This window comes from Paralichthys olivaceus, chromosome 12 (genome assembly GCF_024713975.1).
Source record: "Paralichthys olivaceus isolate ysfri-2021 chromosome 12, ASM2471397v2, whole genome shotgun sequence".
Classification (NCBI taxonomy): domain Eukaryota; kingdom Metazoa; phylum Chordata; class Actinopteri; order Pleuronectiformes; family Paralichthyidae; genus Paralichthys; species Paralichthys olivaceus.
In genome coordinates this window covers 7,181,136-7,198,527 of record NC_091104.1, presented here as the reverse complement: position 1 = coordinate 7,198,527, position 17,392 = coordinate 7,181,136, and the positions used below count along the sequence as shown (strand labels likewise).

The 17,392-nt window shown below is 44.5% G+C and overlaps 2 protein-coding genes and 1 long non-coding RNA gene across 3 annotated transcripts; 2 read left to right on the top strand and 1 right to left on the bottom strand.

Moving 5' to 3' along the window:
• Window positions 1-611: 611 nt before the first annotated feature.
• On the top strand, window positions 612-7,757 carry sav1 (salvador family WW domain containing protein 1). The gene is made up of 5 exons (XM_020097950.2): window positions 612-886; window positions 1,795-2,352; window positions 4,941-5,211; window positions 5,322-5,477; window positions 6,163-7,757. The coding sequence occupies exons 1-5, from the start codon at window positions 793-795 to the stop codon at window positions 6,374-6,376; spliced, it is 1,293 nt and encodes a 430-aa protein (XP_019953509.2). The 5' UTR covers window positions 612-792; the 3' UTR covers window positions 6,377-7,757.
• A 2,095-nt stretch (window positions 7,758-9,852) lies between these two features.
• On the bottom strand, window positions 9,853-17,392 carry atl1 (atlastin GTPase 1). Its single transcript, XM_069535261.1, has 14 exons — window positions 17,226-17,392; window positions 15,182-15,432; window positions 14,654-14,788; window positions 13,960-14,064; window positions 13,713-13,763; window positions 13,304-13,360; window positions 12,942-13,034; window positions 12,663-12,801; window positions 12,321-12,448; window positions 12,027-12,083; window positions 11,834-11,905; window positions 11,315-11,746; window positions 10,400-10,414; window positions 9,853-10,284 (listed from the first exon to the last, which is right to left on the bottom strand). Exons 1-14 carry the CDS (start codon window positions 17,257-17,259, stop codon window positions 10,171-10,173), a joined length of 1,683 nt encoding a protein of 560 aa, XP_069391362.1. The 5' UTR covers window positions 17,260-17,392; the 3' UTR covers window positions 9,853-10,170.
• Window positions 14,672-15,656, top strand: LOC138412173 (uncharacterized). Its single transcript, XR_011244654.1, has 2 exons — window positions 14,672-14,807; window positions 15,110-15,656. It is a non-coding gene; the product is annotated as an uncharacterized lncRNA (long non-coding RNA).

The window sequence follows — 17,392 nt, the reverse complement described above, 5'->3', positions numbered from 1 at the left end:
GCTCATCAGTGGTGATGGAACTTCACACTGAACTACCAAAGGTTCATCACTTTTTTTAGTCTCCTGGAAACATTTCCACTGTAGTTTTTTTTGCAATTTGCAGCTTGTTCATGTATTTGCATGTGGTGTAAGATTTTGCAGTGCGTGTGTCGTCAAATTGATGAAGTTCCTTTCTTGATTTGAACGTGTTTCTTCTATGTGCATGTGTTTTATTAATTTGAATGTGTTTTTCTATGTGCATGTGATTTTTCTATGTGCATATGTTTTCTTAATTTGAAAGTGTTTTTCTATGTACATATGTTTTCTTAATTTGAAAGTGTTTTTCTATGTGCATATGTTTTCTTAATTTGAAAGTGTTTTTCTACGTGCATGTGTTTTCTTAAATCTGCAGCTTGTTCATGTATTTGCATGTGGTGTAAGATTTTGCAGTGCGTGTGTCGTCAAATTGATGAAGTTCCTTTCTTAATTTGAGCGTGTTTTTTCTATGTGCATGTGATTTTTCTATGTGCATGTGTTTTCTTAAATCTGCAGGGCTCTCTCCGCCACCTTTCTATTAATTACCTGAACATTTTACACTCTTATTGTGAAACCCGGGGTTACCGTAAAGCCCCGTGTGAGCGCGCGGCTGTAAAGCGGGGACCGCCCTGACAGAGCGGCGGAGGCTCACTGACACCGAGGCTGAAAACATGTCGACTCTCCGGGCTGAGCCGAGCGGACGGGACGGTCGCAGACACGCAGGACTGAGCCATGAAACCACAGCGCAGCGTTGTTGACGTCTCCGAGCCGTGAGTGATGCTCTCGAGAAAGAAAAGTAAAAACGAAGCGTCCAAACCAGCCGAGGTTCACGGGAAATATGTGAAGAAGGAAACGTCGCCGCTCCTCAGAAGTAAGTTAGCCTGCTAGCTGCAGCTAGCATCGGCTAGCCTGCCTGGTCAAAGTTAGCTCAGCGGCGAAAAGTGTCAAAAACAATCACGAGGTTGAACATCTGGAAACGTCGTCACAGCGATTCGCACTTTTACAAACCAACTGTTTTAATCTGAGACTGTTTTTTGTTTTGTTTTTGTTTTTAACCCAAACAAGTCGCTAACCTGCTAACTAGCTGCTCGCTACGCTAACCGATCATCTGGTCGCTACACTGACATCAGCTGCTGGGCTTAAGCAAAGTTGTGAGATAACGGTACCAAGTATTCAACCACGAGTACAAGTACCACTTAAACTCCATTAGTTACGTGTATTCTGTGTTTTTATTTCTGTTTTCTTAATTCTGCAAAGTCTGGGTTGTAGGTAGTGACCTTACTTTTGTCTTTCAGTAGAATTGAATGTGTTGTCATCTGCACTGAACTTTCCAAACTGTGTGACCAAAACTAAAATAGTATTTTAACCCACAGGTAATCTGCTTTATATCATGTTTCATATTCGCCCTCAGTACCTAGTGGATGGGCCGAGAGAAGTATTATGAACATGCGGTTCAAGTAGTAGTACTGCTCCGTGAAGGTATCACATTGAAAGATCTCCAGTTCGATCGCCCCCATCCCAAGTGTCCTTGAGCAAGATACTGAACCCCAAATTAACCCTGACGGCTGTGCCAGCAGTGTGTGAGTGAAGTGTGACCACTGTACTCTGTGTAAACTACTGTAGAGTACTTTAAGTGGTCATCAAGAGTAGAAAAGTGCTATAAACATAGATGATCTACCACTAACTTGAGTACTTGTACTTTGTTAGATTCCTCCACTGCCCGTTGGCATTACCTCTGTGTTGACTTATACTGACACTTCATTTGTTTGTTATTTGCAGATCTGATGCCCTCATTCATCCGCCATGGACCCACTATTCCCAGACGCACAGAGGTCCCTCTGCCAGAGATGGGGCCCTCCGCATACCCTCCTCCCAGCCGGGAGCCCGTGGTGTCCCGCAACAAGAGTTTCCTCCGCACCCCTGTGCAGAGGCCTCCGCATGAGGTGGCCCGCAGAGAGAGCCACCGCATGTCAGCACCCCCATACCTGCCTCGCAGTCTGGGGGACCTCCCCCACGAGTACGGAGGCTCCTCACAGTCTTTCCTCACAGACGTGAGCCCCATGTCTGAGAATGGAGATGCTTCCCGCTATTATTACCCCTCTGAACCTTACTATGACAGCCAGCAGCAGCAGCAGCAGCAGCAGCAGCAGCACCAGCAGCACCAGCAGCAGCAGCAGCAGCAGCAGCAGCAGCACCAGCAGCACCAGCAGCAGCAGCAGCCCAGGAGGGTCCCAGATCGCTTTCCTGAGGACTATAGATACTATGAGCAAAATGAACACAACTTCCAAAGATTTCCCCGACAGCACACCCCCCCAGCTCCAAGCAGACCCCCTTCAGGTAAACATGAACTGTGTTATCCTTCTTATTTTTTTACTGTTCCTCTGTGGGGAAAAATAATAATTAAGCAGTGACAAGGAATAAGAAGCAAGAAAGGTCATGAATTTTTATTTTTTGAACTGCACACATGCTTTTTCATCAAATTCTGTGGTGTGACAATTGAGATGTTTTATTTTTAAGGGAAAATCTTTTTTTTTATTGAGAAAACTCTCGGATCTGGTGAAAACATAATGTATGATTTCCCTTATGGAATGAAAAAGTATTCTGGAAAGAATGCAGACTGGTGGTGGTCAGTGTTCAACTCAAAAGAGCAATTTCATCTCAGTCTCTCTGAGGAATCAAATTTTTTTATCCTAGTGTTCTGCATTGTAAACATCGGTGTGACGTCAGTGTGTAATTTCCAGGAGATTGAATGTTTTGGGGGTTCACTGGAATTTTCCAGTCCCCCCCCTCAAAAGATCGTGAACCTTTTATTTTGTGGCTGACTTGTCAACACGTATATGGTTTAATTTTACGTCTGACTCTGCCTGTCACATATGCGGCCTTGTTTGGAGTGAAGCTAAACAAGCATTAGGGGCTCTGCATTTTTCACCTCGCTGTTTGCTGAATCTTTCTGCTGGCAAACTAGTAATTTGTAAACCGCCTCCAGTTCAACGTCTCAGCCTGAACCTGCTCATTTCTATGAATCATCAGCGTCTGCAGAAGCTGTTCCCTTCATAGTTACATTGCTAACGTAAGACTAATGAGTTGTAAGCAGAGGAGGAGTCATCTACCAACAATCTGCTGATTCTTCCTTTGGTAAACATTTGTAAGGGTATTACAGGAAATATGAGTCTGCTTTCCATTTATGTTTATATATGTAAATGGCTATTTATAACAGGCTAATTATCGATTTAAGAATATGAGTAAGTACTGCACTAACAGTCTTGTTCCAGATCCTAACATTTGAGATGAGTATTTCATATTAAGAATAATTTGATTGCAGGATTTTGCTGTCAATTTTTTTGTTTGTTTATAATTCATGTGTTGTAATCAATGACTTGATCTACTGAACTGAACCAACCCTAATGTCCGAGTAAGTTGCTCCAGACGATTTTTTCCAGAACTGTTCCTTCCAGCCCCACTGGTGAAATTACAGAATGAGCGAATGTGAGAATACGACAGGAAAATATCTAGAATATTCACAGCCAATGTGAGTGGGTGTGTTGATGACGTTTCTAACACACGATGGACGCAAAAAAACTATCTCAGGATGACAAAGAGAAACCATACACGTAAAAGACGTCAACAACGAGATTCGAGAGCTTTTGGTGATAACGGCCGACGTCAGTGTTCTGTAAATAAAAACATGTGATTTCAGCTGCTGAGTTTACGCGTCATGTCCTGCCACTCAGACGCCTGAATGTTCTGGACATGATCCTGTCGTTGTGAACGTGTCTGACTCCTGCTGCGTTTTTCATATTTGAATTGCAAACTCAGGGAAATGACTTCGTGTCTGAAAACGGCTTTAACATCACGACGACTCTCGACTGTATGCAGTGAAATTCCTGTCGTGCGTTCAGTGAGTATGGCGAGCTGCCGTTTTTCTAGAGAAAAGGGCAGAAATGATGATTATGATGATGATGAAGAGGAGGAGGAGGAGGAGTGCATTTCTGAAGAGCGTGCACATTCCGTCCCTTCACTCAGCAGCTGGCAAAGAGCTCCAGCTCTGTTGCTGTCACTCTCGTGCAGAATTTATCAGATTGTAGCCGCCATTTTGCCGAGACGCTCCATTCCTCGCACATTCTCTAGCGTTTCAAACATTTCTGAGTCCCTGCAGGCTTTTTTATTTTCAGTCACAACATTTCTCACTCGGTCTAACTCGTCCTCACAGCTGTTTGTTCAACATTCCTCGCTGACATTATTCACCAGTAAAAAAAGTACAGGACCTTTTTTTTTTGAGCGAGCGAGCGAGCCCACTTGGCTGTCGGCTCTCGGGGTGTTTGGGAGTTCAGTGGTTTGTTCTCTTCCAGTGAAAGCCCCTGTGTGTGTGTGTGTGTGTGTGTGTGTGTGTGTGTGTGTGTGTGTGTGTGTGTGTGTGTGTGTGTGTGTGTGTGTGTGTGTGTGTGTGTGTGTGTGTGTGTGTGTGTGTGTGTGTGTGTGTGTGTGTGTCCATGCAGAGATCTCTGCCTTCCTGTCCAAAAGTAACAACACTCCCATTTCCTACCATTCATTAAACGACGTCGGTCAGAATAAGATGCTCCGTCACAACAGTCCGAGAGTCAAAGGGATTAGGCAACCCTGCTCACAATCACTGCACTGCTTGAAACGGCATCAGTCATGCTTTAAGTAGTGATTCATTGCATTCCTCTCTTATCCTGCTGTATGTACAGTTGCCACATCAGAGGGACCTTCCTGAGAGCTGTACATTCCTCTGCTTTAAATGTCATTTTCCCACACATGCTGTTTTTCAGATATTTTTGAAAAATATTTCTTCTTTCCCAGAGGCCCAGTTAGCGGGCAGCTGCTCTGCCGTGTGTTTGTTCAGACTTCGCTCCCTCTCTCTCTCTCTCGCTTCGTTTCTAAAAAGAAATGTTTGTTTTCCTCAGGCATAGGTCGAATACAGGCCAAATCCCTGGGGAACCTCTCCAATCTGACGGGAGAGGACCTCCCACTTCCGGCCGGCTGGACCGTCGACTGGACCATCCGCGGCAGGAAGTACTACATCGACCACAACACCAACACCACACACTGGAGCCACCCTCTGGAGAGGGAAGGGCTCCCTCCAGGCTGGGAGAAGGTGGAGTCTGCTGAGTTTGGGGTCTACTATGTGGATCACATCAACAAGAGAGCACAGTATCGCCACCCCTGTGCTCCAAGGTATCTCGTCAAACAAATTGAGGGACAACTCACTAGAAAATGTCTTCACTGAAGTTTACATAACATAATAAAGCAACTTACTTCAGGGTCAAATATTACATGTCTTCCAGCGTCCCTCGCTATGATCAACCCCCACCACTACCGCCTCCTGTGACCTATCAGCCACGTCCTGCAGAGAGGAACCAGCCGGTCCTGGTGCCCGCTAACCCGTACCACACAGCTGAGATTCCAGACTGGCTGCAGGTGTACGCCCGTGCACCACTAAAGTGAGTACCTCACATATCACACACGCTCAGACAACTTCTAGTGTGAGACTCATGAGTGGAGAGATTTTACACGGAAAGTCTTCGCAGATAAATGCTTTCAACCAAGTGCAAGTCAGTTTTAACTCCACCCCTTTTGTATTGCATCAACTAACTAATTAAAACCAAACTTACTTGCGTCAGTGGGATAAGAAATACCTCAAATGTGAGAACCCATCTTTGAGAAAAATTAAGTTACGTTTACTTTTTTGTTTGGCCCATGACAGAGGAGGCAAGGGCTATGACCTGTACTGCAGCCAGCCGCTTGGGCTTCACTTTTGGGGACCTGTCATGTCTCCTGTCATCACTAGTTGTTCTAAACCTGCCTGTTTGTTTCACCCGTGGTGATGCTTGAGACACACAACAAATAAAAACCTGAAGCTGCACAAAGAGCTGTTCATTCAAAGTCCAGCGAAGCTCGAAGCCCCACAGAACCACAAACTGGAGAATCAGTTGTCGTGGACGCTTAGAAAGTTTAATGCACTTCCTCTGGCCCTTAACACACATGACAGGTGTGAGGCCGGTTAGATGAACGGCTGTAGAGAGATGTCACATACAGACAGATTTCTGGAAGTAGTAGATGTACAGGAAGGGAGCGGCTGCACAGGCTACAGATCATTTACCGCCAGTCTCTTCCCTCCTACATCAGGTACGACCACATCTTGAAGTGGGAGTTGTTCCAGCTGGCGGACTTGGACACGTATCAGGGCATGTTGAAGCTGCTCTTCATGAAGGAGCTGGAACACATCGTCAAATCCTACGAGGCGTACCGACAGGCGCTGCTGTCCGAGGTGGAGGCCCGCAAGCAGCGGCAGCAGTGGTACGCCCAGCAGCCCAACAAGAACTTCATGGGGAACATGTGATGTGTATGTGCACTCAGGATGCCGCACCGCCACGCCCCTCTGTGGTCGCCACAGTTTGGGAGCGGTCAGGGTTTCTTTTTGAAATCGTGATTGACTCTTAATTGCCTCTTTTACCAAACACATCTGTGCCTTCGCTTGATCCAAATATATCAGCCAGGAAGTTGAGATGCACGACAGTGGGGGGTGGGGGGGACGGGGGAACGACACAATTCATGAATGATCATGTGATTGAAAAACACTCCAATGAAGAAGAAAGAAAGAAAGAAAAAAAAAAAGACGTATAATGCGCTACATCTGGGGAGACTGCCTGCGGTGCCGTTTACAGCCACTGCCCTGAGAACCGAGTTGCTGTTTGGATTTTAGTTTTAAAGACTGAGGAGAACAGAGACTGAAAAACAGACTTTGTTGAAAAACACCCTGAGATTGTGCCTTTTTTAAACGAGTAAACGCAGCATTTTTTACAATGTCTGCTCATATCGTGTATCCACCAGCTACTCCGTCATTTTTTCCTGCGGGAGAAAACGACCGGCAGCTTCTTCTAATTTGTTCCCATACGAAATACTTCATGACTATTTTTCCTTTTGCTTTGTTACCCTCATAAAACTGAAACCACAGTCTTTTTTACACTAAACAGAAAGTGTGCATTTTTCTTATTTTATGACAAACTGTATGCTTTACCAGACAATCCACCAAAACTTTGAACACATATTTAAGTTTTGATATGAAACGCGTCTTTTTTTCGAAGACCTTTTGACGGATGAAGCATCTCATCGGATGCAGCGGTTGGAGCATCTCTTGGCTCATTGGCATTACTGTAAGTCAGGAATATACTTGTGTTTGTGTATAATGAATCTTAAATAAGCTACTGGAACGTTTTAAAACACTTCAGAAGACACAAAGTTTGCCAACCAAGTGCAATTCAGTTTTTTCTTTTCATTCTCTCTGGATATATTTCGGTGATGCCTTATTTTCACGGACTGACACGTCTCTTTTGTGAAGCGCAGGTTCTTGGAAGCATATTCTATTGATTAATAGATTACTTTTTTTTTTTTAAGATATTCAGAAGTGTCCTAAAATCTGAGGTCTTGTCGAGCAAAGACAGGAGTCAGTGTTTAACTATGTGTTAAAAGGTTTACGGCTCTAATTTATAAACCAGGGTTTGGATCTGTTTTGAATATTAAGTAGTTTATAGGACATTTGTATGAGAACTTCTGAGTTTCCTAAAACGATGTGTGTTGAAGTTTCAGTAGAATAAGTTAATAAAGAACCTGTTGGCTTCCATCACATCTTTTCAGAATGGTGTCAACAGCAGTTTGTACATATCTCATGTTGTGGATTACAAATACAGGACAAAAGCAATAAAGTCTGCAGTGAAGAAAAATACACGTATTGACAGTTGTTGCCTCTTGTTGCGTGTTTACTTTGACATGAAACCCTGAAATTGATTTTAGTCTGAAATGTAAAGTGGCTGTTGGGAGTTTAAAGAGCGAGTGTTGGCTTTGGATTAACGATTCAAAGAGAAATGACTTGTGACTGTTGGATGTTTAAAAGATGATTATACCTCAGGGATGTTTTCTCAGCTTGTCGCTCCTCAAATAGCCAAAAACAGTTATTGTAGGTGTAAATAATAGAAAACCAAGTATTTTGTATATTAGGCGTAAATCCCCCTCAGGCTCTGTCTGTGGGTGATGAGGTGTGGGTCATGCGAGGACCCGTTCACTTTGGTGTGGGGGTTTTTTTTTTCACTTCCTTAAAATTGCTTACTTTCATTGTGAAGCATCAGGCACGTCTCGATGACCGATATCTACGAGTGTGTGTAATTTGGTGCAGCTTGATGTTGTGTTCTGGTTTTTGTTCCAATGAGGAAGAGGAGTTCATTCAAGTTTTGGGGAAAAAAAAGAATTTTTATATGTTGTGTCAACGCAGAATGTTTCAAAATATTACTCGAGTCTAGTTGTCATTAATTTGGTCCAACTTTATTATCACGTCTTTGTTACCGAAACGTTTGCAGTACATGTGCTGAAACTAAGCCGTGTCCACCTGGAAGAGGTCGATTCCTTTCACCTTTCAGTGGATTGAAACGTTGATGAGGGAAGTTTGAGGAACGAATTCTTAAAATCCAAGAAAAGTTGTTGGGGGTATTATTTTTTTTTTTTCCTGACAGACGAAATCTTCACTTAACTCGGAGCGTAAACGCAACACAATGTAAACAAAAGCTACTTTTCTGACACAAATGGACACGATCACTCCAGCAAAGACATGAAGAAATGGGATTTTTAAAACCTCCTGGATCTTAAAGCGGACTGCGGTGGTTCTTTGTGTGAAGGCCTCACTCATGTTGATTATACGCTGTGGAAGACTGGAGAAGCCACCGTGCTGCAGCGCCTTTAAATCTTCAACCCTTGAGGTCAAACCTCAGTATAAACTTGCTAAATACGCATGACAGTGTCCCTGTACTCTTGATGACCAGAGGACCGGGTTATTCAATGAGCTAAAAACAATGACCACGATTATACAAATATACAGTAACAGTCTACGAAGCCGAAGTATTCAAACACCAAAAAGTGCTGTCACAGACATAAGCCTTTTGTTTACAAATGCAAGCTGTTCTGGAATACACAAAGAGTCGGGCCCGGGCCTCTTTCACCGTGCAGCACTTTCTTTTTTTTTTTTTTTCCTCTTTCACAGATGATTCAAATTAAGTGTGTGAAGATGATGAAAGAGACGAGGAATGAGGATCCTTCTCCGGAGCAGGCCCGTCGCCCCGCCTCACAGCATCTCGCTTTGATTCCTCGGTGGCCACGGGGAGGCTACATTCCTCGGATTTGCTCGAACATTCAGTGAGAAAACACAACAATGGTCCCACCCACCACCTCTGCATCACAATGGAAACCAAACACACTCTTTCCCTTCGACCTCAGAGGCCAAACACTCGTATAAAGCATCACTGGGACGCTGCGTGACTGAAAAAACTGCAAGCGGACTATATAAAGTGAGCGATGATGTGGGTTTATGTCGTGTAAACTTTAAAACCGTGGTGTTTTTGTTCGTTTTAAAGTAGCTGCCGACGCAAAGCTACTCCCTGATCCAGAACTCAAAAGAAACACCAACCTCCAAAGCAAATTAAACTCTTTACAACTAATAAATGTGCCATTTACGCAGGTGTCAGCAGGTGAAGTGGCTGCAGGAGGCGTGAAATCATTTTTACATGTTATGGCACAATATCACTTTGTCACAACCATTAAAACGAAACATTTCATATAAAGTATACCTGGTTTCAGAGCTCGGAGATGAAAGACATGAACCATTTACCATGCTGATGATCCATGGGACGCTTCGTTATTCAACATACAGAACATATTTTGGCTTTCATAGATATTTTCTTATAAACAGCACTAAACTTCAAAGAACAGAACGACCGTCACAAATGAGGATTTCACTGAGATGAAGAGCAAACTGGTCCGATATGAAATAAACAGCTGACTGGAGGTTGGACTATGCAGATTTCTCCTCGGGCAGAGCGGCTGCACCACCTGTACAACGTGTTTTCACAGACAGGAGAAGTGAGACACAATGATTCATGTTATCCTTCGTTTGAGAGCCGCTGCAGAGAAGCTCTGACGTTGCCTATGCGTGAACATTATACAGTCTGTTATTAGGTTTGAAGTAGTGAGTGTATTGGTGACAGCCCCAATACCAGAATAAAAGAGTGCCTGATGGGTGAGGATGTTCCTCTTCCTCCTCTTCCGCCTCCTTCCCTGTCCATCACCAGGAAGTCCCTGCTGTGTCTTTAATCAGTCCCTCTTCCTGTCCTGCTCCTCGGCAGCGTCGTCCACCTGAGGCCCGGGGAAGGCGTGGTGGTACAGGTGCCTGTGATTGGCCGCAACATTATACAGCTTGTAGAGAGCCTGCGGAGAAAAGATTTATTCAATCTTATTCAGCATCAAGTTCCCTCTTGTTATAAAAATCTAGTGAGTTTGTCCTTTGAATTGTAAATATTCTTAATATGACTTATACACTTACCTCATTTGTGCTCCCCTGCAGAGGCATTAAAAAGAAAAGAACATATAGCATGAACACAAACATTCATATTTATATTTAGAATATAACACAGTGTTCAAAGCTTGTTGATAACAGATCATTAGAGGTGTAATGGAGTGTGATTAGATTCTCTGCCACTGATTTTAAGCAGATAGATGACCCCTAGTGGTTTAAAAAGACAGAAGCACCTAAGTTACAGACAGAGAGTGCAGTATTTGTTTTTACTCTACATATTAACAAACTCTGGGCTGTCTCCTGTCTTGGTTCATCAATTGATGAGTCAGCCAACATCAAATTAACACAATATTTAAGTCGTATTCGTAAAATGCCACAGATTCTCTGAGTTCTGCTTCTCCAATGTGAATATAATATATATATATATATATATATAATGGGAACCACACTGTTTCGGGGTTTTGCTCTGTTGTTTGTATCCAAACAAGCAAACTGAGGAGGAAAACTTGGATTTGGGGAATTGTGATGAGAATTTTTCAATATTTTGTTTGAGTAATCAACAATGAAAATAATCATGAACAGTTCTGTTTTCAGTGTAAGAACTGGAACGCTAACCCCAACTTAACTACAAATTGATTTCATGAAACTAAACAGTTAAGAATTTGTATTTTAATGGTAAACACTTGTGTAATATCTATGTTGTGCTGAAACAATTAGTTAATGAATCGAGTTAATCAACAGAAAAGTAATTGTCCTATATTTTACTAATTTCACTTATTTATCAAACAAAAGTCGAGAGATGAACAAACTTCAGCTCCTCAAATGTGAGGATTGTTGACTCTTTCATTTTTTCATGGTGCACAAAGACTCGTGAGTATTGATTCCAGTATTAATAATGTCAGACAGTCAGATTTCGTTTCCTCGATGTGTTTGCAGACGTACCTGGTCCCACAGTGCACCAGCCACCTGGTCGATGACGGCTCCGAGTTCTCGGTATTCCCCGGAGTAGCGGATGTAGGCCCAGGTGCAGAGGGTGATCAGCGCCAGACCCAGGATCATGTTGCACAAGCTGGCAATGATGTCCACGCCCACAAAGCCTGTGATGCCCGCAGCCACGTACATGACGAAGATGACCACGAACAGGGTGGCAGGCGTGCGGGCGGCGTGGAAAATGTTCTTGGAGTCATTGTGCTTGATGTACTGGACGAAGACCTCGTCGATCTCCCCCTCCAGCTGCTGCAGGTAGCGGCGGCTGAACTCCTCGCCTCCCATCTTCTTCACGCCCCGGAACACCTGCAGGGCCTCCTCCCTGATGACGCCGTGTCGGGCCTGCAGCTCGCTGGGGGCCAGGAAGGGTCGATCGCCGCCACAGACCTGGGGACGGAAAGGAGTGGACGGATGAAGAAGGACCCCACAGCCAGAGGTCAGTTTAGGATTAACTTCAAAGTTCTTTTCACTCACCGCCTCCATTTTCTTGTTGTAAAGATCTTTTGCAGCTGCGACTGCTGCCAAATTATTCGCCTCTGCCGTGGCCTGAGAGGAAGCACAGGAAGTGAGCGTCAGGTAAGAAAAACTTTGCTGATCCCACAGAAGAGCTTTTAAATATCTCTCTCTCTATTCTCTACATCTGAAAACAGTACGAGGAAAGAATTACCTGCAGCATTGATTTAGGATGAGGCAGCTCCTCGCCTTGGTAAATTTTGATGTAGGCCTGAAATAAATAGTGAGGAGCAAAATCAAGAAAAGTAACTATTAGAAGTAACTAATTACACAACGGTTACTGTTACACACACAAGGAAAAGGACAATATATGACTCTGCACCAGATGCAAAGTGAAGAGGAGGATGTTAGTTATCAGTGTTTAACAGCAGACGTCTGATTTATAGACCCTGTGTGGTTTCGAGTGTTTCTGAAAGTTGACATGTGAGTTTGATCCTTTGACTCTGACCTTAAAATACTCCACCAGGCCCCTGCACGTGATTTTGCTGCCGTTGATCTCCTTCACGTCGATGTTACGAGGACTGAGGAGCCAGGGGACCAGAACCTTCAGGTTGTTGATGAACTCGCCATCGATTTCTAGACGAAGAGGTGGATGGATGGATGGGTGGATGGATGGATGGGTGGATGGATGGATGGGTGGATGGATGGATGGATGGGTGGATGGATGGATGGGTGGATAGACGCCGCAGTTTAAAAGTCAACTATGCTTTTTGTCAAAACCGAAAAAAGTTCTTCAAGTTAATCAAATGATCACACGTTGTAAAACAAAGCGACTGCAGCCGGATCAAACCTTTAAGTCTTCCATCAAAGTGAGGGTTGGTGGCGACTTTGAGTCCCGGGTGAGGCATCAGGAAACAGGAGATGTTGGTGAAGCAGGAGTGGATGTGTTTACGCACGTTCTGCAGCTCTTCGTGCTGGTTCTCTGAGATCTGCGGCAAACAACACAAGCACACGCTTAGTCGACTCAGCGATTCTTTCAAACTGCAGTGACACACGAAACGTGGAAACTGACGCCACAGGAGGATACGAGAATTGACCTTCAACCTCTGTGACATCAGTGCTGACTGACCTTCAGCCTCTTCTCGAGGAACTGCATGCCTCCTTCTTGTCCGTAGGGAAACTCGTACGGGAAACTCCAGTCTCGAACGAGGAAAATCATGGACTGAGACAGAAAAATGCATCAGGTCACTATAAATGATAATTTCACGTATTGTACATTCTGGTCAAATCGTATCTACGATTAATCAACAGCAGCCAGTTTGTCACCAGTTTGTTTTGTTTTCAGCGATTATCGAAACTTTATCATTAAACTGTCTTAAGAAAAAAATCTCAAGTTAAGATTTCAAACTGCTAAAGCTAAATATCAGTAACGATGTTTGAATGTCATTTACAAACATTAGCGTTCAGTCGGCAGCACAATGAAGCTGTTACCTGGAATGGTTTGAGGAAAGTCTCCTCCATTGCTAATCTGCCGTACTCGGTGAACAGCTGAAACAAAGCAGATACGACAAAATCAGTGAGGATGTGAAATGTTTTGATGGAAGAAAAAATCATTTACAATCATTAAACAGCGTTTGTACCTTAAATTAGCAGCTTTAATTCAGTTTGATGGTTCAGTGAGTGCAGAATAAATCATCACATGTGGCTGCAGAGGGCGCTGTTGCTGAGTAAAAGCCACATGGTGCTGCTTTAAGAGCTTCTGACGGACCACAGTTATTTACTGTGCTATGAGCCACAGTACAAGTATAAATACTAATATACATGTCTGGCTGGTGATGTATTTGATATCCTGACCTTGTTCTTTGAGCTCTCATTAGTGCATTAGTGTCGACAGTGTTACCTGCAAGTGCTGGAGGTCGTCCTCTTGTACATTCTGTGAGATGTTGTAAACCTGAGAAGGAACAGTTACAGTTTTATTTCTTAAAATCAGTTTAAAATGGAAGTTTTACAATATAATACTTCTATTTAATAAAATCTCTTTAGTGCCTGTTAAATTGTTTGCTGTCACAGCAGACGTGCTTTTGACCTGCAGGCTGACTGATGGAGGTTTTAACCGTAGAATCAAGCTGCTACTTGTGTCGTCGTACCTGCATGGAGCTGATCATGGTGCTCAGAGCGAACACGGTGGCTGAATCCCGCAGCGTCGACTGGCTGTCAAACGTCCCCTGTGTGTCCATCAGCAGCACAGCCACCTGCGTAACGAGACAGATGAAGACGTTGACCTGCGCTGCGAGGAGGTCGGCACGTTTCTCCTGAGTAAAGTGAGCTGTAATGTGATGCTGAGTGTGGATTGTTAGAGGAGTGATTGAACTCCAGGCAGGAGCGTGTCGAGGGACTTTGGGGGCCGAAGGCAAACGGGGGCCCTACATACCAAACCCCCCTGCAGTCTCCTGTACAGAGGCAGTGATTCAAGCTATCATTCAAATGGACAAACTGCCTTTTTCTAATATTAGTTTAAAAACCAATCAGTGTCAAGTATCGGTGGATGTAGGTCAAACGTAACAAAGACAGGAACCATCAGTGTCCAGGCTCTTGCTGCTCTCTGTGCAGGAGAAATAGATATTTGGCAAACAACAGTGCAACCGAAGTTAGTGAGATGTGTGTAAAAAACAAAAGTTACTTCCGTCAATGTTAACTAACAAACTGTGGTTTACTCTGCAGAGGAGTCGCATTCAAACGGTTCAAAGCAGAAGGTTACCACAGCATCTTCCTCTGTCATGTTTACATTTATATCACAATGCATTAAATCGGTCGACTCTATCCAGCGAGAAGAAACTTCACCTGTCCTCCATCTGGCTTGTCCACCAGAAAGACCTCGCTCCAGATCTGGATGCCGGTGGTCTCCCTCTCTGAGCCTCCTCGCCAGGAGAAGCCGGTCAGAGGCTCGTCTGCATCGCCGAGCCAAACGTCCGAGGCCTGAGCACAATCACACCAGGTCAGGTGATCTTATATTGTTTTTGATTATATGTACACACATTGTGCATGAACTGGTGTAAACAATAAGAGTTTATACAAAGATGGACTAAGAGTTGGGTTTGATTTAATTAAACTGAGGCTCCAAAGAAATCCTCAGGGCAAGACAGCAGCTTTCATATCCAAGACATTTGGGCTTCATTTGTGAATAGTGGGAGGAAGTAGAGACGCAGTCTATGATGAACAGAATGTGTATACTTGTATGTGTACATGTACCTTCACGTGTACATATTTACTGTCTTTATTTACTTTCTGAAGGAGCAGAAAACAAAAGGTCACGCTCCAGATTCAGAAGCTGAACTCTGTCAGCTCTTGCACAGACCGGGGGACACTCACGTGGTTGTACATGTAACGCAGCATGAAGTCCATGAGGAAGGACTTGCCCTTGCGGAAAGCCCCAGCCACAGAGATGGCCACCACGTCTCGGTCCCTGACCTCCTCCGCCAGCAGGATGCGACTCAGCGCCGCCTCGTCCAGCTCGAAGGTGTGGTCGTCTTTTACCAGCAGCACCTGGATTGGCCGGGCTCGTCCGTCCGGCTCCTCCTCCTCCGAGCTCCAGTCGTAGACGGGTTTGTCACTGAGGGACCCTGGAGGACGAGTCAGGAGGAGGAGGGAGTCAGAAAACATCCAGCCAAGGAACAAGCTACTGTCCATTCAACTGGATTGATTGTGGTTATATGTAGATACAGAGTTGTGTTGATGATGTCATTTCTATCCTGATATTCTTTAACGTAATTAAATCTGATTAACACAAAGAGTTCAACTTAAATGTCAGTGAACAGTAAATTTAATCAATCAGCGATTAAGAAAACTTGTTTGTTTGATTGTGAACAAGATTTTACAAAAACTACTCAACAGATTTCCATGAAACTTGAAGGACGGATGCGACATTGGAAAAGAAATAATTCGTAAAACTTTGGTGCAGATCCGGATAAAGGGGCACGTCCAAGATTTCAAATCAGGCCTGTTTAGGAGACTGATTTCAACGAATGTGCAGTTTGGGTGTAGATCTGAATAAAAATCTGGATCTAGTGAATTTAAATGTGGTTTCATGAGAGGACTGTGGGATATAATGCTCGACTGAATGCCACTCTCATTCCTTCCTGTAATCCTCAGATCAATATCCTCTCATATACAAGCTTGTTAATAATAATAAGTGAATCACTCTGTGCGTTCCGTCCCATCTGTTTGCTTCCAATGAGCTCATGTGCATTCAGATCTTCTTCCGGAGCTTTCCAGGCAGTGACTCAGTTTGCTTTCTGAGCCCTGCTGTCTCATGTAGCGTGTGCAGGCTGCGTGACCGCCCTGATGCAGAGACTGGGAGAATTCTAGCTCCCAAATCCCCACTCTTGTTATGCTACAAGAAACTTGGGTTGGAAGATTTAAGTTCTGCACGGCACACGCACACACAAAAAAAAAAACCCTCACTCCCATCACCCACTTCCTCCTCAGCAGCTGTGATGCTGATATTTCAAAGGTGCAATTTCACACCAGGCAAGTCTCTTAAAAGCCACAGTGACAAGTGGCAAGAATTTGGGAGACCGCTACATTAATGCACGGTTGCAGAGAACGCACAGTGAATTATTAAAGCCGGAATAGTCCCAAGGTTTTCCTGAAGACTGCATGTCTCCTGCGAAGGCCTCACCCAGGCCCTGGCATCAGCCCGCCCGCCTGGTGAGCCTCATCCTCCTCCTGCTGCTGCTGCTCTGGACACAGCTGAGACGTCAGGAGCAGGAGTGTCGGGGTAAAGTGGGTCAGATCAGGTAAAGCAGCGTTTACTCCCTTTTTTTTCCCTTCGCCCCTGAAACACTCATTCACACATCCCCCCACCCCCTTCCTTGCAGGCCTGTATTCTAAGAGCCACAGAGAATCAGGAGGCTGCTGATCATCATGGGTGATGCTGGTGATGGTGGTGATGGGGATGAGGGCACAGATGATGCTGATGAGAAGCTATTTAGTGATGCACTATTACATAATCCCATGCTGGATGCACCACTGATCATCACAGGAAGCTCCCCACAATAGTAGAAGATTATTTCCAGGCCTTTTGCAGCCTGCTCCACCCCAGGAGGGCATTTCCTGTGTCCTGGTTATTAAAAACATCATCTGCTGAAACATGCATTAAATATGAATAAATCCAAAAAAAAGGACGTCTGCTTCCTTCACAGACCGACACTCCAGGAATCTTAGATCTAACCGGGGTGGAAATTAGCACGCATTGGTTTCTAGTGTTGTCGCGATGAAAACAAGCTTTGGATCAAGGAGGGAAATAAACATGCAAGTGGCTGCATCTGCTTCCAGACCATCGCCTCGACTGGATAAAAATGGTTCTGTGCGTCAGGGAGAGCATGAAATAGAATAATGGTGCTCGTACACTCACCCCAGCTGTCTCTGTCTTTACGGTGCTTCGACATGTTTCTGGTTGAAAATCCCTCCTGTGTGTCCGGTTAGCGAGCGAGCCTGCAGTCGGTGGTCATGGGTGTCGGGTGTGGGGAGGATGCCCTGTCTCCACCGCTCCTATCGCAGGATGATGGAGCTTTTTATTCC